Source organism: Chionomys nivalis, chromosome 8, assembly GCF_950005125.1.
Source record: "Chionomys nivalis chromosome 8, mChiNiv1.1, whole genome shotgun sequence".
In the NCBI taxonomy this organism is placed as follows: domain Eukaryota; kingdom Metazoa; phylum Chordata; class Mammalia; order Rodentia; family Cricetidae; genus Chionomys; species Chionomys nivalis.
In genome coordinates this window covers 2,664,201-2,681,168 of record NC_080093.1, presented here as the reverse complement: position 1 = coordinate 2,681,168, position 16,968 = coordinate 2,664,201, and the positions used below count along the sequence as shown (strand labels likewise).

General features: G+C 41.9%; 1 protein-coding gene across 1 annotated transcript in view; it reads left to right on the top strand.

Annotated features, from left to right (window-relative positions):
• The first annotated feature begins 888 nt into the window (after window positions 1-888).
• Window positions 889-16,968, top strand: part of Ccdc172 (coiled-coil domain containing 172) — a 57,137-nt gene continuing 41,057 nt past the window's right edge. Inside the window, exons 1-2 of the mRNA XM_057777519.1 lie at window positions 889-967; window positions 1,137-1,222. Of these exons, the coding sequence (XP_057633502.1) occupies window positions 889-967; window positions 1,137-1,222 (165 nt within the window). The remainder of the gene's footprint in view (window positions 968-1,136; window positions 1,223-16,968) is intronic.

Here is a 16,968-nt window from a genome sequence, read left to right as displayed (position 1 = left end):
CGAGGGTGAGACTTTGCAAAAGTTGATATTTAAAACCCGGGTCCTTTGCACTTTATAGCACCGGTGTCTGTGTCTTGCACACTGGGCTTCCCAGCTCTATCAAAGGCCCAAACCCCTGAGTGCAGAACGGCTACAGATTGCTCCACAGCGCTCCTGTAGTTCACTTCTCGCGAGGCCAGCACGAGGCCTTCTCCTCCCAGGTCCGGTTCTCGCGAGAATAACAAGAGGCCAGCACAAGACCTTCTCCTCCTGGGCCCAGTTCTCGTGAGACCTGCACAAGGCTTCTCCTCTTGGGTCCAGTTCTCGCAAGGCCAGCACGAGGCATTCTCCTCCTGGGTTTAGTTCTCGCGAGGCCAGCACGAGGCCAGCATGAGGCTTCTTCTCCAGGGTCCAGTTCTCGCGAGAATAGCAAGAGGCCAGCACGATGCCTTCTCTTCCCGGGTCCAGTTCTCGCGAGTCTGCTTGAGGCTTCTCCCGGGTCCAGTTCTCGTGAGGCCAGCACGAGGCCAGCTCGAGGCATCTCCTCCCAGGTCCGGTTCTCGCGAGTCCAGCTCGAGGCCAGCTCACCCGAGGGGAAGCTCCCTGGAGAGGGGCGGGAAGTTTGGCCCCAGCAGAGGCTGCTGCCCTCCCCCTTGGCTTCTCCGGGGCAACTGCGCCCACCTCAGAAGCAGGCAAGGCTGGAAACCCTCAGGGCATGGCGGAGAGGACTGAGGAGCAAGGCCAAGGCCCTGGCCTTCGCCCTGCCAGCCCGGCCTGCGCAGGCGTGGGTGCTGCGGGCAGCCCAGCTGGGCACCGCCCTGGAAGCCTTCTTGCTTGTGTTTTCCAGGATCCTCAGGCTCCCGTATAAAATATTTAAAGGCGCACGAAGGATCCGCAGGAGCCGCCGAGATGAGTCTGGAGTCGTTGTTTGAGCACATCATCTTCACTGAGCACCAGGCGGAGGAGAGCCGCAGGGCACTGCGGGAAGGTCAGGGGCCCGGGCCTTCTGGAGCGGGGTGTCAGGAGCAGAGGAGGGAGGGGAGTTTGCAGTCTGGAGGGAACGACAGTTGAAAAGTCACATGCCAACTGCTTCTGAGATGGAGACTTGAGACTCAAGGTGCATGTGAGTTAAGATTTTGTGTGCGCGTGTGTTGCAGTGAGATCAGAAATTACCAGATGTCGTGGGAGGATTAAGAAAGCGACAGAGGATCTCAATGAAGAGAAAGTCAAGCTGGAATCCAAGGTATGGATGCATAGACCATGCTAATTAGTGCTTGAGAAGATCTGATCTTGGCTTTGGGAAACTTTCACTGTTTACTTACCCTTCAACCAGGAAACTCGAGAATTAGATACTCTAGTTCTGTGTTGTCTAATATTTAATGTTCTGAATCCGGCGGTATCTTTAGTTTTTAATAGGAAGTGGCCCCAAGGAAGCCAGCCTTAAATAACGAATTCATTGTCCATTTTGTGTGATGGTTAATGTTTATAAGAGAACACAATGTCATTGAAAGAATAATTGTTCAATAAGTAGTTAGTGCAGCATATAAATTTTAAATGCTAAATAATTTAAGTATGCTGTGTGGATGTAATGGATTGCGTGTATCTTTCAATGCGTATTGGCTTTCTGCTTCTCCGTTCACTACCACATTTTGGACATGCCTCATCTAAAAGTATCCTTTTCTTGCTCTCATTTCTCCTCCTGATGCCTTTGTAAAGTCCTGGGTTTTAAAAAATTGAACCAAGGGCGTCTGCTAGCTTCAGGAAAGATTCTGAGCTCTGGGTAGAATTCCGGGGAAGCAAAGAGATGTAGAAGGAACCTTGTAGCAAAGGGGGGCCAGATATGCCCCCAGGAACATCGAGGGGGGACTCTAGACCCCAGCCGAGGGCTGGTGCATACAGTAAGAGGAAAGTGATTCTGGATTTGACCAGAGAGGGGCAATAAAAGTGCTTTTAGGGGGCTCTTTGCACCCTGATCACGAAGATGGGGACAGATAGTGAAGATGGTGAGACCACATGGTGGCCTCACTCTGGGTAGGAGGACACAGATGTCCAAGATAGTGTTCCAACACTTAAAGATTAAATATGCGAGTAGTGTGCATAGTCTGTTTACATAGTTACTATACTTTTGTCTATAAAATATTCATTTTCTTACATACTGAATATAAATTTATATGTAAACTACATATAAATTTGTAAATGATCATTCTAATTTAGCTTACAATTGTGAAGAATTTTAAGTTTTCTGTGAATAATGTAATTCTGGAGCCTTCATCCTCCCAGTGAGTATCCATTCTTCTTTCCCCATCTTGCTCATATATCATAAAGTCCTCCCTGGATAGCTATGTAAAATTCCTTTACCAATCATCAGCACAGACTCATGTTTTCAGTCTTTGAGAGGAACATTTTTAGATTTATTTTTCTTTTCCACCTTTATTCTCCTGTGTTTGTTACTTAAAAAACATTGTATGTGAGTGTGTTCATTACGGAGAGTGTAAGAGTAAGGAAAGAGCTATCTTAATTTCACAAATTTGTACATGTTTGTGGGTCCATGTGTTTTTTACATACATTTTATAATGCTCAAATCCAGGTTAATGTGTTTATGCCAACATTTATCTTCTCTTTGTGGTGAAAATATTACGTATCTTTGAATCTTTTAGTGTATGTTATTAGCTCTAGTCACCCTGCTGTGCAGTAGAATACCTGGATGCATTCCTCCTAACTGTGAGTACTGCACCACCCATCAGTCTTTCCTTGCCTCCCCTTTCAACTACAAGAGACTGTCTTTGAAAATATAATTTGGGGCTATTATTCATTGAGCCCTTAGCTCTTGTTTTTCCTGTAATGAGAGAGAAAGTAGCCCCAAGTGACAGTGCCCAAAGCTGGTGGGATGGGCAAAACATGGACAGTGTCATGATGTAGCTGTCTTTTCCTTGAAGAAAATTAAGATAATATGAAAGTTGGCAAATTGAAGCCAATGAAGAAAAGGGTCACAGAGAGACAGAAAGACAGACAGACATCACCACCTCCACACTCCCTGGTCTTGGCTGCTAATAGGGCTCATGTCCTGGGTACTGCCCAAAGACCACATTAACTCTTTTAGCTCTGGTGTCACGCTGAGAGGAGGAGCCATCATTCCACTTTTGTAGGTAAAGAAGCTGAGTATTGAAATGACCTGTCTGTAACATATAATATAAAACCAAAATAACTACCACAAAAGACACAGTTGATTAAGGAAAATATAACTCTATTAAACCAGATTCTTGAGCTCATCCTGATCATTCTTTCATGACATGTAGTAATGCGTCTGAAGCTTTGCATCAGGGGCAATATTCTTTAAAGGTCACCTCTGTAAATTTTTGTATAAAGTGCATTTTTTCTGGGATTGGTGAAGATACTGTCCTGACAGCAGATAGTAAATATTTTATTTTAAATGTTTTTTCTTTGTAATGTTTCTTTTGTAAGACAAATTATTATTCTTTGTAATACTTTCTTTGTTAGCTACTTGTTTTACCTGATAATGGAAATGTGGTATTGACATCTACACACACCTAAAGAAAATGTTGATTTAATTGTTTGTGCCAGAGAAAACACAGTAAATCTCTAATATTGTTTAAAAGCATTCATTGAAATTAATTAATATAGGCTCATAAATGTCCATTGCTTTTTAATCAACTCATATACATGGGTAATAATCTAATTGTATCTTACTAATAAAACTAGCATATGAGGGTCACAGTTCATACAACATTAACTTGTAGTTCAGGTAATTTGATTTATAATTAGAGTCAAGATGGTGTGTATATATAAATATTTGAAAGTGGAATTAAGATTATAATGTAAATGAATAATGGGAAGAGCTAAAGTAGTAATCATAAATTGATTCTCTGTTTCTTTTTTAATCAGTTAATTATATGTCTGCCAATAACAATGAAAATACATTTACTTGAATATTTGACTTGGTGCTTATTGACCCATTTATCAAACAGAAACAGCATGAAGAGAAGCTAAAACATGACTTCACTAGAGCAATATTTTAGCTCTTATATATTCGTATATTCAGAAACTATTTAGGGTCATTTATTTAGGAAATTGCATGTGATCAAAAATATATTCAGAAGTATAGTATTCTTTTTCCCCTAATCTATGGAACCTAGGTAGCATGTAATTAGAACTTGAATGATAGCATTTGCCTTTCAGGGCTGCATGAGTCTTTTAAAAGTCTCAGGTTGTATGAGTGAGTTGGGCAGCTACAGTATGCCCAGTTACGCTTAGTATTGTGAAAGCAGAAGCTGAGAGAATTCTGTGGTTGCCTTAACGTTCACTGGTCTGCCTAAAGTTCCACTGGTCAGTGGAAGGGTTTGTAGTGTGGATGCCAGAGGAACTAAAATTAAGGCTTAGAGAACTAGCGTAATTTCTTAGAAGCAACTCATTGAGTTTCTTATGTGTAAAAAATGGCATGTAATTATAGTTTGGGTGGTTTTTATAAACATATAAAACCCAATACTTCTCCATACTCCTGTGAGATGGGTAAATGGAGGAAAGGATTAGACTAATTATCATATTTGCCATATTTTGAAGGATAAATATATTTTCTTTTTTAATTTTGTGATTATAATATAAACAACATTTTACCTCTTCTTTCTCCCTCCTAACCATCCCATAAGCCTCCCTACTCTCCTTCAAAATCATGGCCTACTCTTTTATTGCATGCCTGTATGTATATGTAGGTACATACGTATTCCTAAAAGTAACCTGATTGGTCTGACTGTTACTTGTAGGTATGCAGAAATACCTTAAGAACAATAAAATAATGTTTTATGAATTCTAAAGAGAATATATTAGAATGAAATAATAAAATGGCTCCAATTATATTTTTATATGTAAATGTAGACACTCTGCCATTTAATTGGTAAGGTCAGTCACTCTCTCAGAACTTGAGAAGTCATCTTTTGGTACTGAATTATTAAATCAAGGAAAGAATAAACCATAAATTATTATATATGATAAGTTAATATCAATTTATAATATTAAAACAGAAGGTTTTAGTTGAGGTGATTTGTTTTCTTTTAAAAATTGTGTATTAAAGAAAATGTTTTATCTTATACTGCTTATCCTTTTTTAATTGATTAAAGTTTACTTAAAGATATAGATGAAAGAAGACTCTTGTTAGCTCATTGCACGACAAAGATTCTGCTGAACAAACAAAAGGGTGTTGCTGGCTCGTGTAACTGGAGACTCATGACTCTCTCAGCTGTCCTCGCATGAGGCCACCAACAGCAGAACCTTCCTCTGTGGGCTCGCTGGACAATAGTTGCTGTTGTTGTCTTCACATGTGATAGAGGTCCGAAAGCGTGTCACAGACCATTTATTAAAGCTCGATTATTAGCTTGTTCTTGTTCTGTATGTGTTGTCACCGGCCTTCTCTGTTCCATGCATCCTTCTGGAGCACTGTTCTGGTCCTCGACAGTGTTCCTGAAGCTTGGAGGGAGGAGGATGGAGACCAGCAGTTGCTGCTCTCCTGTGCAGCCCAGTGTTTGAGGGTTTTAGGAGGAAAGTCCTCAAACATTTCAACCTGCAGCGCAAGGGACAGAATTCAGCATTGGCAGGGGAGTCTGGGATTTTGTTTGGTTTAATAGATAGGATCTCAATCTATACCTGGGGTTGGCCTTTAAATCTGCATCTATCCTAGGCTGTCCTTGAGCCCTTGATAATACATGGTGTAGGAGGTTCTTCTTTCCATGTGTTGCTTTCATTTATGAATAAAGAAACTGTCTTGGCCAGTTGATAGGGCAGAATGTAGGTAGGCAGGGAAGACAGAACTGAATGCTGGGAGGAAGAAGGACTGAGTCAGCGAGATGCCATGGACCCACTGCCGGAGATAGATGTGCTGAGACTTTGTTGGTAGGCCAGAACCTCGTGGTGATATACAGATTAATAGAAATGGGTTAAACTAATATGTAAGAGCCAATAAGAAGTTAGAGCTAATGGGCCAAGCAGAGATTTAATTAATACAGTTTCTATGTGATTATTTTGGTTCTGGACACCTGGAACAAATAAGTGGTCTTCCTGTTACAAATTGGCTTATCTCTGACATGGATCCTCTGCCTGAGACAGACACTAGTTAGAATCTTTGCTGGTAAACCACTGCCACATGGTGATATACAAATTCATAGAAATGGGTTAAATTAATATAAGAGTTAGCCAATAAGAAGCTAGGGCTAATGGGCCAAGCAGTGTTTTAATTAATACAGTTTCTGTGTGATTGTTTTGGGGCTAAGCGGCCGGGCAGTCGGGAATCAACAAGCAGGCCCTCCTGCAGATCCACTGTCTCAGCCTCTTGCCCCACATTGTCTCTTAGCTAAGGATGAATCACTCTACGTGAATACCTTTAAAGCCTTTCAGGATATAAAGTGGACTTTTTTTTTTTTTTAATAAAGATTAGTGGCAGTTTGGGATGCCTGGAGAAAGCCCCAAAATGGGGCCAAAGACAAGCTAGGTTCCTATTACAAGGAATATAGCTTCTCAATCCCAGGTGTCAGGTGTTAGTATAACATTTCTGTTGGGAGTGTAAACCCATACAGCCCCTTTGGATGTCAGTATGGCGATTTCTCAGAAAATTAGGAAACAACCTTCCTCAATCTAGCAATACCGATTTTGGGTATATACCCAAAGGATGTTCAATCATACCACAAGGACATGTGCTCAACTATGTTCATAGCAGCATTATTTGTTCTAGTCAGAACCTGGAAACAACCTAAATGCCCCTCGATCAAAGAATGGATAAGGAAAATGTGCTACATTTACACAATAGAGTACTTCACAGCAGAAAAAAAAAAAAATGATGACATCTTGAAATTTGTAGGCAAATGGATGGAGTTAGAAAACATCATATTAAGTAAGGTAACCTAGACCCAGAAAAAGAAATATCATATGTGCTCACTCATAAGTGACTTTTAGACATAAGGCAAAGAAAAACCAGTGTGCAATTCACAATCCCAGAGAACCTAGATAACAATGAGGACCCTAAGAGAGACTTACATAGATCTAAACTACATGGGACTTTGCAAAAGACAAGATCTCCTGAGTAAATTGAGAGCATGGGAATCATGGGAGACAGAAGGGCAGGGGAAAGAGAGGGAGAGGAGCAGAAAGGAAATATACAATAAAAAATAAACAATAACTTGAAAATAATTCATCTTCAAAACATAAGATGCTAAAAAGCAACCTACAGAAACTATGTAAGTGCAAGAGCACCAAATATACGGAGCACAAGTCTGTCCTGTGAAGGTATTTAAATATAGTTAATGTATAATGACATTCATGGGATGATAAATAGCACATCAAGACAGTGATTGTCCCTGTTAGGGGTGGCAGATAGCTGTAATCAGGGAAAGGTGTACAGGGCACTGAAGCTTTTGTGATGACCTTTTCTCTTAAGACGAGGGTGAGAACACAGCTGCTAGGTCACTTTACAAAAAAAAGTACATCTTTTAAAGTTAGAAAGCAGTGATTTATAATCTTTTCACAAGGTTGTGCTGTGGTCATTGATTGTAGAACATTTTCATCTCCCCAGAAAGAAGCACTGCATTTGTTAGCAGCCACTGCATAGTCCCTAAGCTCCCAAGGCTCACCAGCCCTGCATCCTAGGCCATGAACTTCTATTGCCTGTGGACGTGTTCAGATGTAGGTGCACATTTTGTGACTCACCTGTGTCTCACCACATAGTCCCTAAGCTCCCAAGGGTTACCAGCCCCACGTCCTAAGCCATCCACCTCTGTTGCCTGTGGACATGCTGTACAGGTGTAGGTGCACAGTAGTAACATTTTGTGACTTACCTGTGTCTTTTACAGTATTTCTAGACTCATCCATGCTGTAGTATGATAAATAGTATTCATTTCCCTTTTGTGGGTGAATAATGTTCCTTATGTCCACACACTATTTTGTGTGTTTATCAGTGACCATTCAGATTATTTCTTTGTTTTGAATAGCATTGCCATGAATATTTGTTCACAAGTATTTGAGTAAACATATATTTTCAAATCTTTTTGAGAACTCCATCTAGGAGTGGAATTGGTAGGTCATATGGGACCTTTGGACTGTTTTCTATTTGATATATTTTTCCTTCAGGAAATGTGAGATGGTTTTCACATCAACTACACACTTTTGCATTTATACCAGTGTGTGTGAGGACTCCATGTCTCTGTCCTTGTCAACACTTGCTACTTTCTACTTCACTGGGTTTTCAAAAAACTATTCCTGCATTCGTAGTGTGGTGCTTTATTGTGGATTATATTTTTGATTCCTAAATGACACTGACTGAAGACCCTTCTAGGTGCTAGTTAACTATTTGGAATACTCATTTTTGGCATGGGCTTCTGATAAATATCATATATATATCATATTATATATATGATATATATCATATATATATATATATACACACACATACAGTACCTGTTAAATGCTTGTGACTGGTTCTTCCGTGAGTATGCCTGGCCTCTATAATGTCACATCTCCTTTTCATGGTCACAGAACTAAAATTATTGCCTTCAAATTAAAGAAAATATCATATATAGCATTTATTGGATTTCTTCTTAGTGCTGTCTTCATGCCTTGGAAAAATCCAAAGAATATTTAGAATAACAGTTCAGATAAAACTATAACAACATGCACATTAGCTCTTCAGATGCAGTAGATTGTAAACTATCCAAGTGGCATGCTTAGTAGCTTGTATCCATAGAGTAGAAAATCCACTCAACTGTTCCTAATTGTAAAATCCAGGATTCTGCTACCACTCCTATTTTCAAAAGAAGTATCTAAATAAATTATATATCAAGCATCAGACATGGTTTGAACAGAAAAAAATGATCTCCTTGAACTAGGAGGAAAATACTTTAAAGTTTTGCCTCAATTTGAGAAAATGTTAGACTCAAGTTGAGTTTGCAGCCACATGAGCTACAGCACTGAAGAAGACCCTTTCAGATTTACTTATGATTTATGAGTTTAGAAAAATTACGATTTTCACATCTCCTGAGAATCTCCAGTCATTCATAAAACATTCATTGTACAACCTCTAAGTCACACTGTGATTGGTAAATAAATTACGATACCATCATCTGTCTGTCTGTGTATGCATGCATGTGTGTATTGCTGTGGAGACCAGAAGAAGGCACCCAGAGTGGAGCTGCAGTTAAAAGTGGACATGAGCAGCCTGACTTCTGTGCTAGGAATACAGCTATCTCTTCAGCCTGTGATACCTTTCTTAATAACGACTTCAGTTCTCTAATGCTAACTGTAAACTCAAGACTTCTGAGCTTCTCATGGAACAGAATTAGTTTTTCCTATAATTCTTCAAAGAAAGCCTTATGCTTGTCATGAGAATTATCAAAAATTTGGAAATAGGCAAGAGGAGTGTGGGTTCTAGGAACTGAAATCAGGTCTATTGCAAGAAGAGTATTTACTTTATGATATGGAAGTCCTCTCTGTGTGCTGTGATTACCATTAATAAATAAAGAAACTGTTTTGGACCTATAGCAAGGCAAACTTAGGCAGGACAAGCTAAGCTGAATGCTGGGAGAAAAAAGGACGGAGTCAGGGACAAGCTATGGATTCTCCGGAGACAGACACTGGGAACTTTAGCTGGTAAGCCATAGCCACGAGGCGATAAATAGAATAATAGAGATGGGTTAGTTTAGGATACAAGTTTAGCCAGAAATACGCTTAAGCTATTGGCCAAACAGTATTACCAATAATACTGTTTTCTGAGTGGTAATTTTGGGGCTAAGCAGCCAGGAACCAGCAATTGGCACCCTCCTCCAACAACTTTAAGCTTCTGAAACATCTCTCCAGCCCCCTGGATTTATACATTTTTTTTACATTACTTAATACCTGCCTATTTTCCTCAAATAATTTGTATTTTCTATTTATTATACTTAGGGTCAAAAGCAATTTTTGTAGCTGCATAGTATTCCAATAAATATTGTGCTGTATTTTAGCTGATTTCCTACTGATAGTATTTACTGCTGTAATAGTAAATTATTCTGCTTTTTTTCTTTTAGGAGAACACAACTCAAATTGATGTGTCAACAAAGACATATTTTTAAAGCTTTTAAGACATTCTGACAGAATTATTTCAGTGAAAATTGCCAAAACATCATCATTTATATACTTGAAATTAATAAGTTGTTATAACATAAGAAAATTTCTTCCTTTGAAGTTTTAATTTGAATGTTAGTAACTTTTTAATTTTTTATAGATTCAATTTTTTTATGCTATACCTATTACCCTTTACCATTTAAATCTTTGCTTAAGGTATAGTTTTCTCATTAGAGTTTGTAATTTTTATGTTGTTAGAATCTTTGATACTACTTATTTTAATATTTATTCATGTATTTGCATCTGAACTTTTTTCAGTCTTGAGAAAGCCTGTGACTGTATACGATTTAAACAAGGTCTTTTTCTGGTACTCTGAAGGGTCTTGGAGAAGAGACTTCCAGGATGAATGAATGGCAATTCTGTGCAAAAGCTGTAGAGGAAGTGGTCTGGCGCGTTTAAGGAATAGCCAGGACAAACAATAGGTCAGAGAAGGGAGAATGAGAGAGAGATTGTGGGAGGTTGGAGAGTGATGGGTGTGATGTGCAGATCCGACAAGGGTTTCTATGCTGATCCTTCTTTTGCTTGCCACGTTAGAGCTGTTGTGTCCTGATGGGACACTGTGGTTCAGAAATGCACAAGTACCTGCTTTGTAAAAAGGCGGGATGGCGAACGCCTTGAATCTCAGTGCTAGGGAGGCAGAGTCCGTGGATCTCTACAAGTTTGAGGCCAGCCTGCTGTACATAGGGAGATCCTGGCCAGTCAAGGATACATAGTGAAACCTGTTTCAGCCTGGTCTACAAGAGCTAGTTCCAGGACAGGCTCCAAAACCACAGAGAAACCCTGTCTCGAAAAACCCAAAAGAAAAAAAAAATAAATAAAATAAAAAAAGTAAAAAAAAAAAAAAGAGAAAAGCTAAAGCCTTAATGTCTGCTACAGTCTGCTCATTGATGCACTCTGGCCTTTGAAATGTTTCCTGTCGAGGCTGTCATAACCCCAGGCTTTCCCTCTGTCCTTGTGTGGTTTTAGGAATGTGAGATCTGCGTGTCTTCCTTGTGTCTCTTAGGAAAAGTTGCCTCCTTTTGCTTTTGGAGCAAGCACAGTGCGGCTTGCTCGAGGCTGAGGCTTCTAGCAGTGTCAGGTGCGGGAAGAGCGACTCTCGTTACTGGGATCAAATGGTAATCTAAAATGCTATTGTCACTTCAGTTTCCGAGTTGTGTAGGGAAGTTTCTGAGGCATGCAGGTAGCAAGGACAGTGATGAGCCGCAGATGGCACATTGTCGAACACAGACCCAGTCACCAGACAAGCCCCTCAGTGCCCAGGGGACTAGAAGGGGAGGAAGAAACAGAACTAACAAGGGTGGTGGGTCTGCCCCAAGTTCAGCCTCTCGAAAACTGCACATTTTCTGACACAGGTTGGCCGTTTGAGTCTAGAATGCGCCATTAAGGCTTTATGCAGATATTTTCATTTTCAGTCAGAAGATAGACAGAGATGAGAAAGAGAAACTGGTATTCCTGGCATTAGGAACTTCTCACTCCTTTATATTTGCGAGCAGTCTTGAGAGCATGGGCAATTTAGGAGACAGAGTTAATCATTTCTTTAGTTTTATAACTTTTGTTTACTTTAAATGACTCACACTGCCATGGGAATGTTGGTACCTCAGTTCAGACTTGCTATGTTTGGGAGTATTTCTTAGCGCAATTTGTATTTTAAGGTGTCTTCCCATCAGATCCCTCCCCGGCTGTTACCTTGTAGTAAAGCAGAGCTAAGGAGTCTCCAGACAGTTAGTGTTAGTATTCAGGCATCTGTACTGGCCTGCCCTTAGAGGTTTTGAGAGCCTATATCCTTAGCTGCAGCCACTAAATGCACCTCTGATGTGGGATTCCCCTCTGTGTGCTTTGAATATGTTTTGTTATCATTAGTTAATAAAGGAACTGCTTTGGGCCTATGGCAGCATAGAATAGAGCAAGGAGGGAATTCCAAGCAGAGATAAAGGAGAAAAGAAGGCAGAATCAGAGAGACGCCATGCAGCTGCTAAAGGAGAAAGATGCCTGCCCTAAAAACCTTACCTGTAAATCCTGAGCCTTGTGGTAAAATATAAAATAATAGAAATGGGTTACTTTAAGATGTAAGAGTTAGTTAAAAAGAAGCCTGAGCTGATAGGCTGAGCAGTATTTTAGTTAATATAGTTTCTGTGTGATTATTTTGGGCCTGGGTGCCGGGAAACAAATGAGCAGTCTCTACCTATGCACCTCCTGTGCACATTGCCACTTTCCCTTATGAAAGGTGGGCTTTCTCACCTCCCATCTTTTTCTCTCTGTCTCTGTCTCTCTCTCTGTCTCTCTCTTGTTCCTGTTTGTTTTTTTTTTTTTTAAATTACAACATTGGTTCCCTGACCAGGAAAGGCTCTCCTGGCACTTCCTCCTGCCCACCAGCAGTCTGAGGTGCATTTCAACCCAGAAACCTGGTCCATATATGACAGCTTCGTTTCTCTGGATTACTGGGTCCCTCTATTCAACACTGGCATGACTGGTGAGCTCCTCTGCCTTCCCCACCTCTGGCTGTTTCCCACGGGTGAAGACTAGTCCCTCCAGTGTGGTGTCTTACCTTTTGGCCTCGTTAAGCCTCGTGACCAGGCAACCACGGCTCTCTCTCGGGATCAGAGCACTTGGCCCCTGCCCTTTGCAGGATGACTCGTGGGAGGCCCCTGCTTGTCTTGTTTCTCAGACCCTCAAGTCCTTCGGGCTTTGCCCTTTGGCCCCTGCTCCTTGTTTGACAAATCACCAAGCTGCTTGTGTCTTTCTCACTCTATCCCTGCTTGATAAAAGCCATTGAATCTTGTTCTGCTTCACTCATGGGGAATAAGCCTACCAAAAATCTGCTTCCTGGCACTTTATATCCTAATGTTTTATGGAGCCTTTGCACCTTTCTGCCAGGGATCCTGATAAACGGGAGGAGGTGTCCCCCTTTCACTCTCCTACCTTCTCCTCCCCCAGTAAACCTCTTACACTAACTCTGTTGCCTGTGGCATGTTTGATTAGAGGCAGAGCCCACTGAAAGGTAATCATTTCATGCCAGCCTCTATCCACCTGCTCCATCCTCAGCAGAGCCCTCTTCCACCTGCAGCAAATCTGCCTTCTTATTCACTAGTGACTTTGCCTTTTATTCTGTATTGGCAACTGGGTTTCTGGTAGGGTCACCCACCTCAGACCATTGCCCTGGATGTGAGGTTTCATTTCTTCAGCCCAGTCCTCTCTTTGCCTTCTGGCTTTTCTTGAAGTCCTGGTACCAGGTGACTGTGTCTCTCTTGTGCTCAGATCCCTTGGCCCCTGCTCTGTGTTTGAATCACTGAGTAGCCTGTGCTGTCTCTTCTCTGCCTCTCTCATGGGGACTGTGTCATTGTTTATACCTCCTTGGTCCCATTAGGATGTTGTTTTGGACCCACTGACCATTCCTAATCACCTATTGTTGCGGGACTACCAGCTGTTGGCAGATCTGGAGGCACAAAACGACTAAACATGTCCAGGGGATGCTGTGATGATGGGAAGGGATCAGGAGCTTTAAGCCTTAGGGAGTCAACTTGGATCCACCTCAAACAGCATTTTGCCAGATCCAGGTAGTGCCTGACAGTTCCACAGAGCCTGGACAGTGAAGTGAAATAGCTAGATACACCAGGACTTAGCCAGCACCACTACTTTCTCAGGTACCCCCAAAATTATGACAAACACAGGTCAGCATGAAGCACTCTCAAGAACATGGCATCCTCATCCCCACCTCACCTGCTATCAGGACTGTCAGGTCAAGGCGTCTTGTGCTTGCACTGTGCATGGGTTGTGCGTGGTGATGATATGTGGGTCCCAGCTGAGATCCTTCTCTCAACAGCAACAGAACACCTTGGAAATTCTTGTTTTAAAATCCCAGTATCAGTAAATCGAACAGACTGTTCACCACCCCTGGTCCTACAAACATCACCATGTACAGGTGAAGAAGAGACAGATCTCTAAATGAGTTTTTTGTTTTTGTTTTTTTTGTCCTGTGATGGAGGAAGGTCATTGGTTAAATAATAAAGAAACTGCCTGGCCCATTAGTTCCAGCCTCTTATTGGCTAGCTCTTACATATTGATCTAACCCATTTCTAATATTCTGTGTAGTACCACGAGCTGGCTTACCAGGAAAGATCTTAACCTGCGTCTGTCTGGAGTGGGAGAATCATGGCGACTCCTTACTCGGCTTCTTTCTCCCAGCATCCTGTCTGTTTACTCCACCCACCTAAGGGCTGGCCTATAAATGGGCCAAGGCAGTTTCTTTATTATTTAACCAATGACCTTCCTCCATCAGTCCTGGTCCCACTACTAGAATGGGAGCCCCAATGGAAGCGAATGTGTTACTTCCTGACCCTTCCTTTTCCTTGTTCTCTTGTCTTTAACAACCACACGCTGCTCAGTCCGCTGCTCCAGTGTGGGCCTCTGTCTCGATCTCCATCCATTGCTAGATGAGGTTCTATGGTGATATGCAAGATATTCATCAGTATGGCTATAGGATAGGGTCATTTCAGGTTCCCTATCCTCAGCTGCCCAAGGAAATAACTGGGGACATTGCCCTGGCACCAGGTAGCCACTCCAGGTTCAAGTTTCTTGCCAACCCTTAGGTGGCTCTCTTAACTAAGATATGTGCTTCCCTGCTCACCTATCCAACCTTCCTTTATCTCCAATCATCCCGTTTCCCCAAGTTCCCCCCATCCTCTCCTTCACACTTTTCTCTCCCCATCTCCCCTTACCCCCATCCCACCCCACCCCCAAGATTCCAATTTTTTGCCCGACAATTTTGTCTACTTCCCATAGCCAGGAGGATAACTATATGTTTTTCCTTGGGCTTACCCTCTTATTTAGCTTCTTTAGGATCACAAATTATAGACTCAGTGGCCCCTATCCACGGCTAGAAACCAGTTATGAGTGAGTACATCCCATGATCTTCTTTTTGGGTCTGGGTTACCTCACTCAGGATAGTATTTTCTATTTCCATCCATTTGCATGCAAAATTCGAGAAGTCATTTTTTTTTTTACCGCAGAATAGTACTCTAATGTATATATATTCCACACTTTCTTCAACCATTCTTCCATTGAAGGACATCTAGGTTGCTTCCAGGTTCTGCCTATTACAAATAATGCTGCTAAAGGAGGGAGAACATGAGCAAGGAAGGCAGGACCACGAGGGGTGCACCCACCCACTGAGACAGTGGGTCTGATCTATTGGGAGCTCACCAAGGCCAGCTGGACTGTGACTGAAAAAGCATGGGATAAAACCGGACTCTCTGAACATGGTGGACAATGAGAGCTGACGAGAGGCCAAGGACAATGGCACGGGGTTTTGATCCTACTTCATGTTCTGGCTTTGTGGGAGCCTAGACAGTTTGGATGTTCACCTTCCTAGACCTGGATGGAGTGGGGAGGACCTTGGTCTTTTCACAGGGCAGGGAACCCTGACTGCTCTTGGGACTGGAGAGGGAGGAGAAGAGGAGTGGGGAGAGGGGGAGAGGAGCGGGAGGGAGGAGGGGGAGGGAAATGGGAGGCGGAAAATTTTTTTTTCAATAAATAAAAAAAAAATAACCCACACGCTGCTTCATCAGTGCCTTTTCTTTTCTTTCTTTCTTTCTTTTTTTTTTTTTTTTTTTTTTTTTGGTCTTTCGAGACAGGGTTTCTCTGTAGCTTTGGAGCCTGTACTGGAACTAGCTCTGTAGACCAGGCTGGTCTCGACCTCACAGAGATCCGCCTGCCTCTGCCTCCCAAGTGCTGGGATTAAAGGCGTGCACCACCACTGCCCGGCTCATCAGTGCCTTTTCTATGTATCTCCAATGATAACATTCAAAATTCTCTGATCCAAAAACGAATCAGCTATTGTTACAGGACTCCCCACTGATAACCACAGACGTGGAGGTGCAAGACTACCAAAAAACACCCCAGAGGTATTCAAGTCCCCCTAGATTCAGAAAAGAGACTCACAGAGCAGATTTTAATGTAACACTTAACTATTCCTTTACTTAAAAGGTACTAACTCTATGATAACTGCCCTCAGTAATCAACCACCTGTGTTTCCTTGGAACATTGGATAGAAAGTGCCCAGTGTAGTCAGGGTTATATTAGAAGAGCCACTAAAATTGTCCCATCAGTGGCCTGGTGTTTAAGCACACAGTCTTGGAAGGCAGCTTAAGAAAGTAATTTGGATAATGGAAAGAGCAGGAAGAATTATTCCCTGCTTCCTGGGAAGAGGCCATGAGAGCTATTGCCTCTGAAAACAAAGCTTATGGTGATGGTTGTGGAGAGCAGAGAACAACTTGGTGCAGTTGATTCTCTCCTACTCTGTGGGTTCTGGGAATCCATGTCAGCAGCAAAATTAGAAGCCAAGAATCTCCATTCTAAAGGACATACTATTTGAAGTGCCTTGGTACATTAAAGCAGAGCTTACCAGCCCATGACCTGCAGGCTGCATGCGTACCATTCTGGAGTACTTAGTGAAAACATGAGATTCACTTGCAATTTTTATTTATTTATTTAGTCTTGTTTTTTGTTTTTTTGAGACAGGGTTTCTCTGTAGCTTTGGAGCCTGTCCTGGAACTAGCTCTTGTAGACCAGGTTGGCCTTGAACTCACAGAGATCTGTCTGTCTCTCCTCCCGAGTGCTGGGATTAAAGATGTGCACCACCACCACCACCTGGTCGCAATTTTTATTTATTTTAGTAACTAAATTGTACAGTGTTCAAACATGATCTCTGTATGGGATACTATAGTGTCATAATGTGTCTGAAGCATTTCTGTGTTTCCCTGGCTACTATTCACAGTGAGGTTCTGTGTCCTGGACACAGGGGAACTTAGTATTTGGTGATTTTCCTAATTGTCTCCA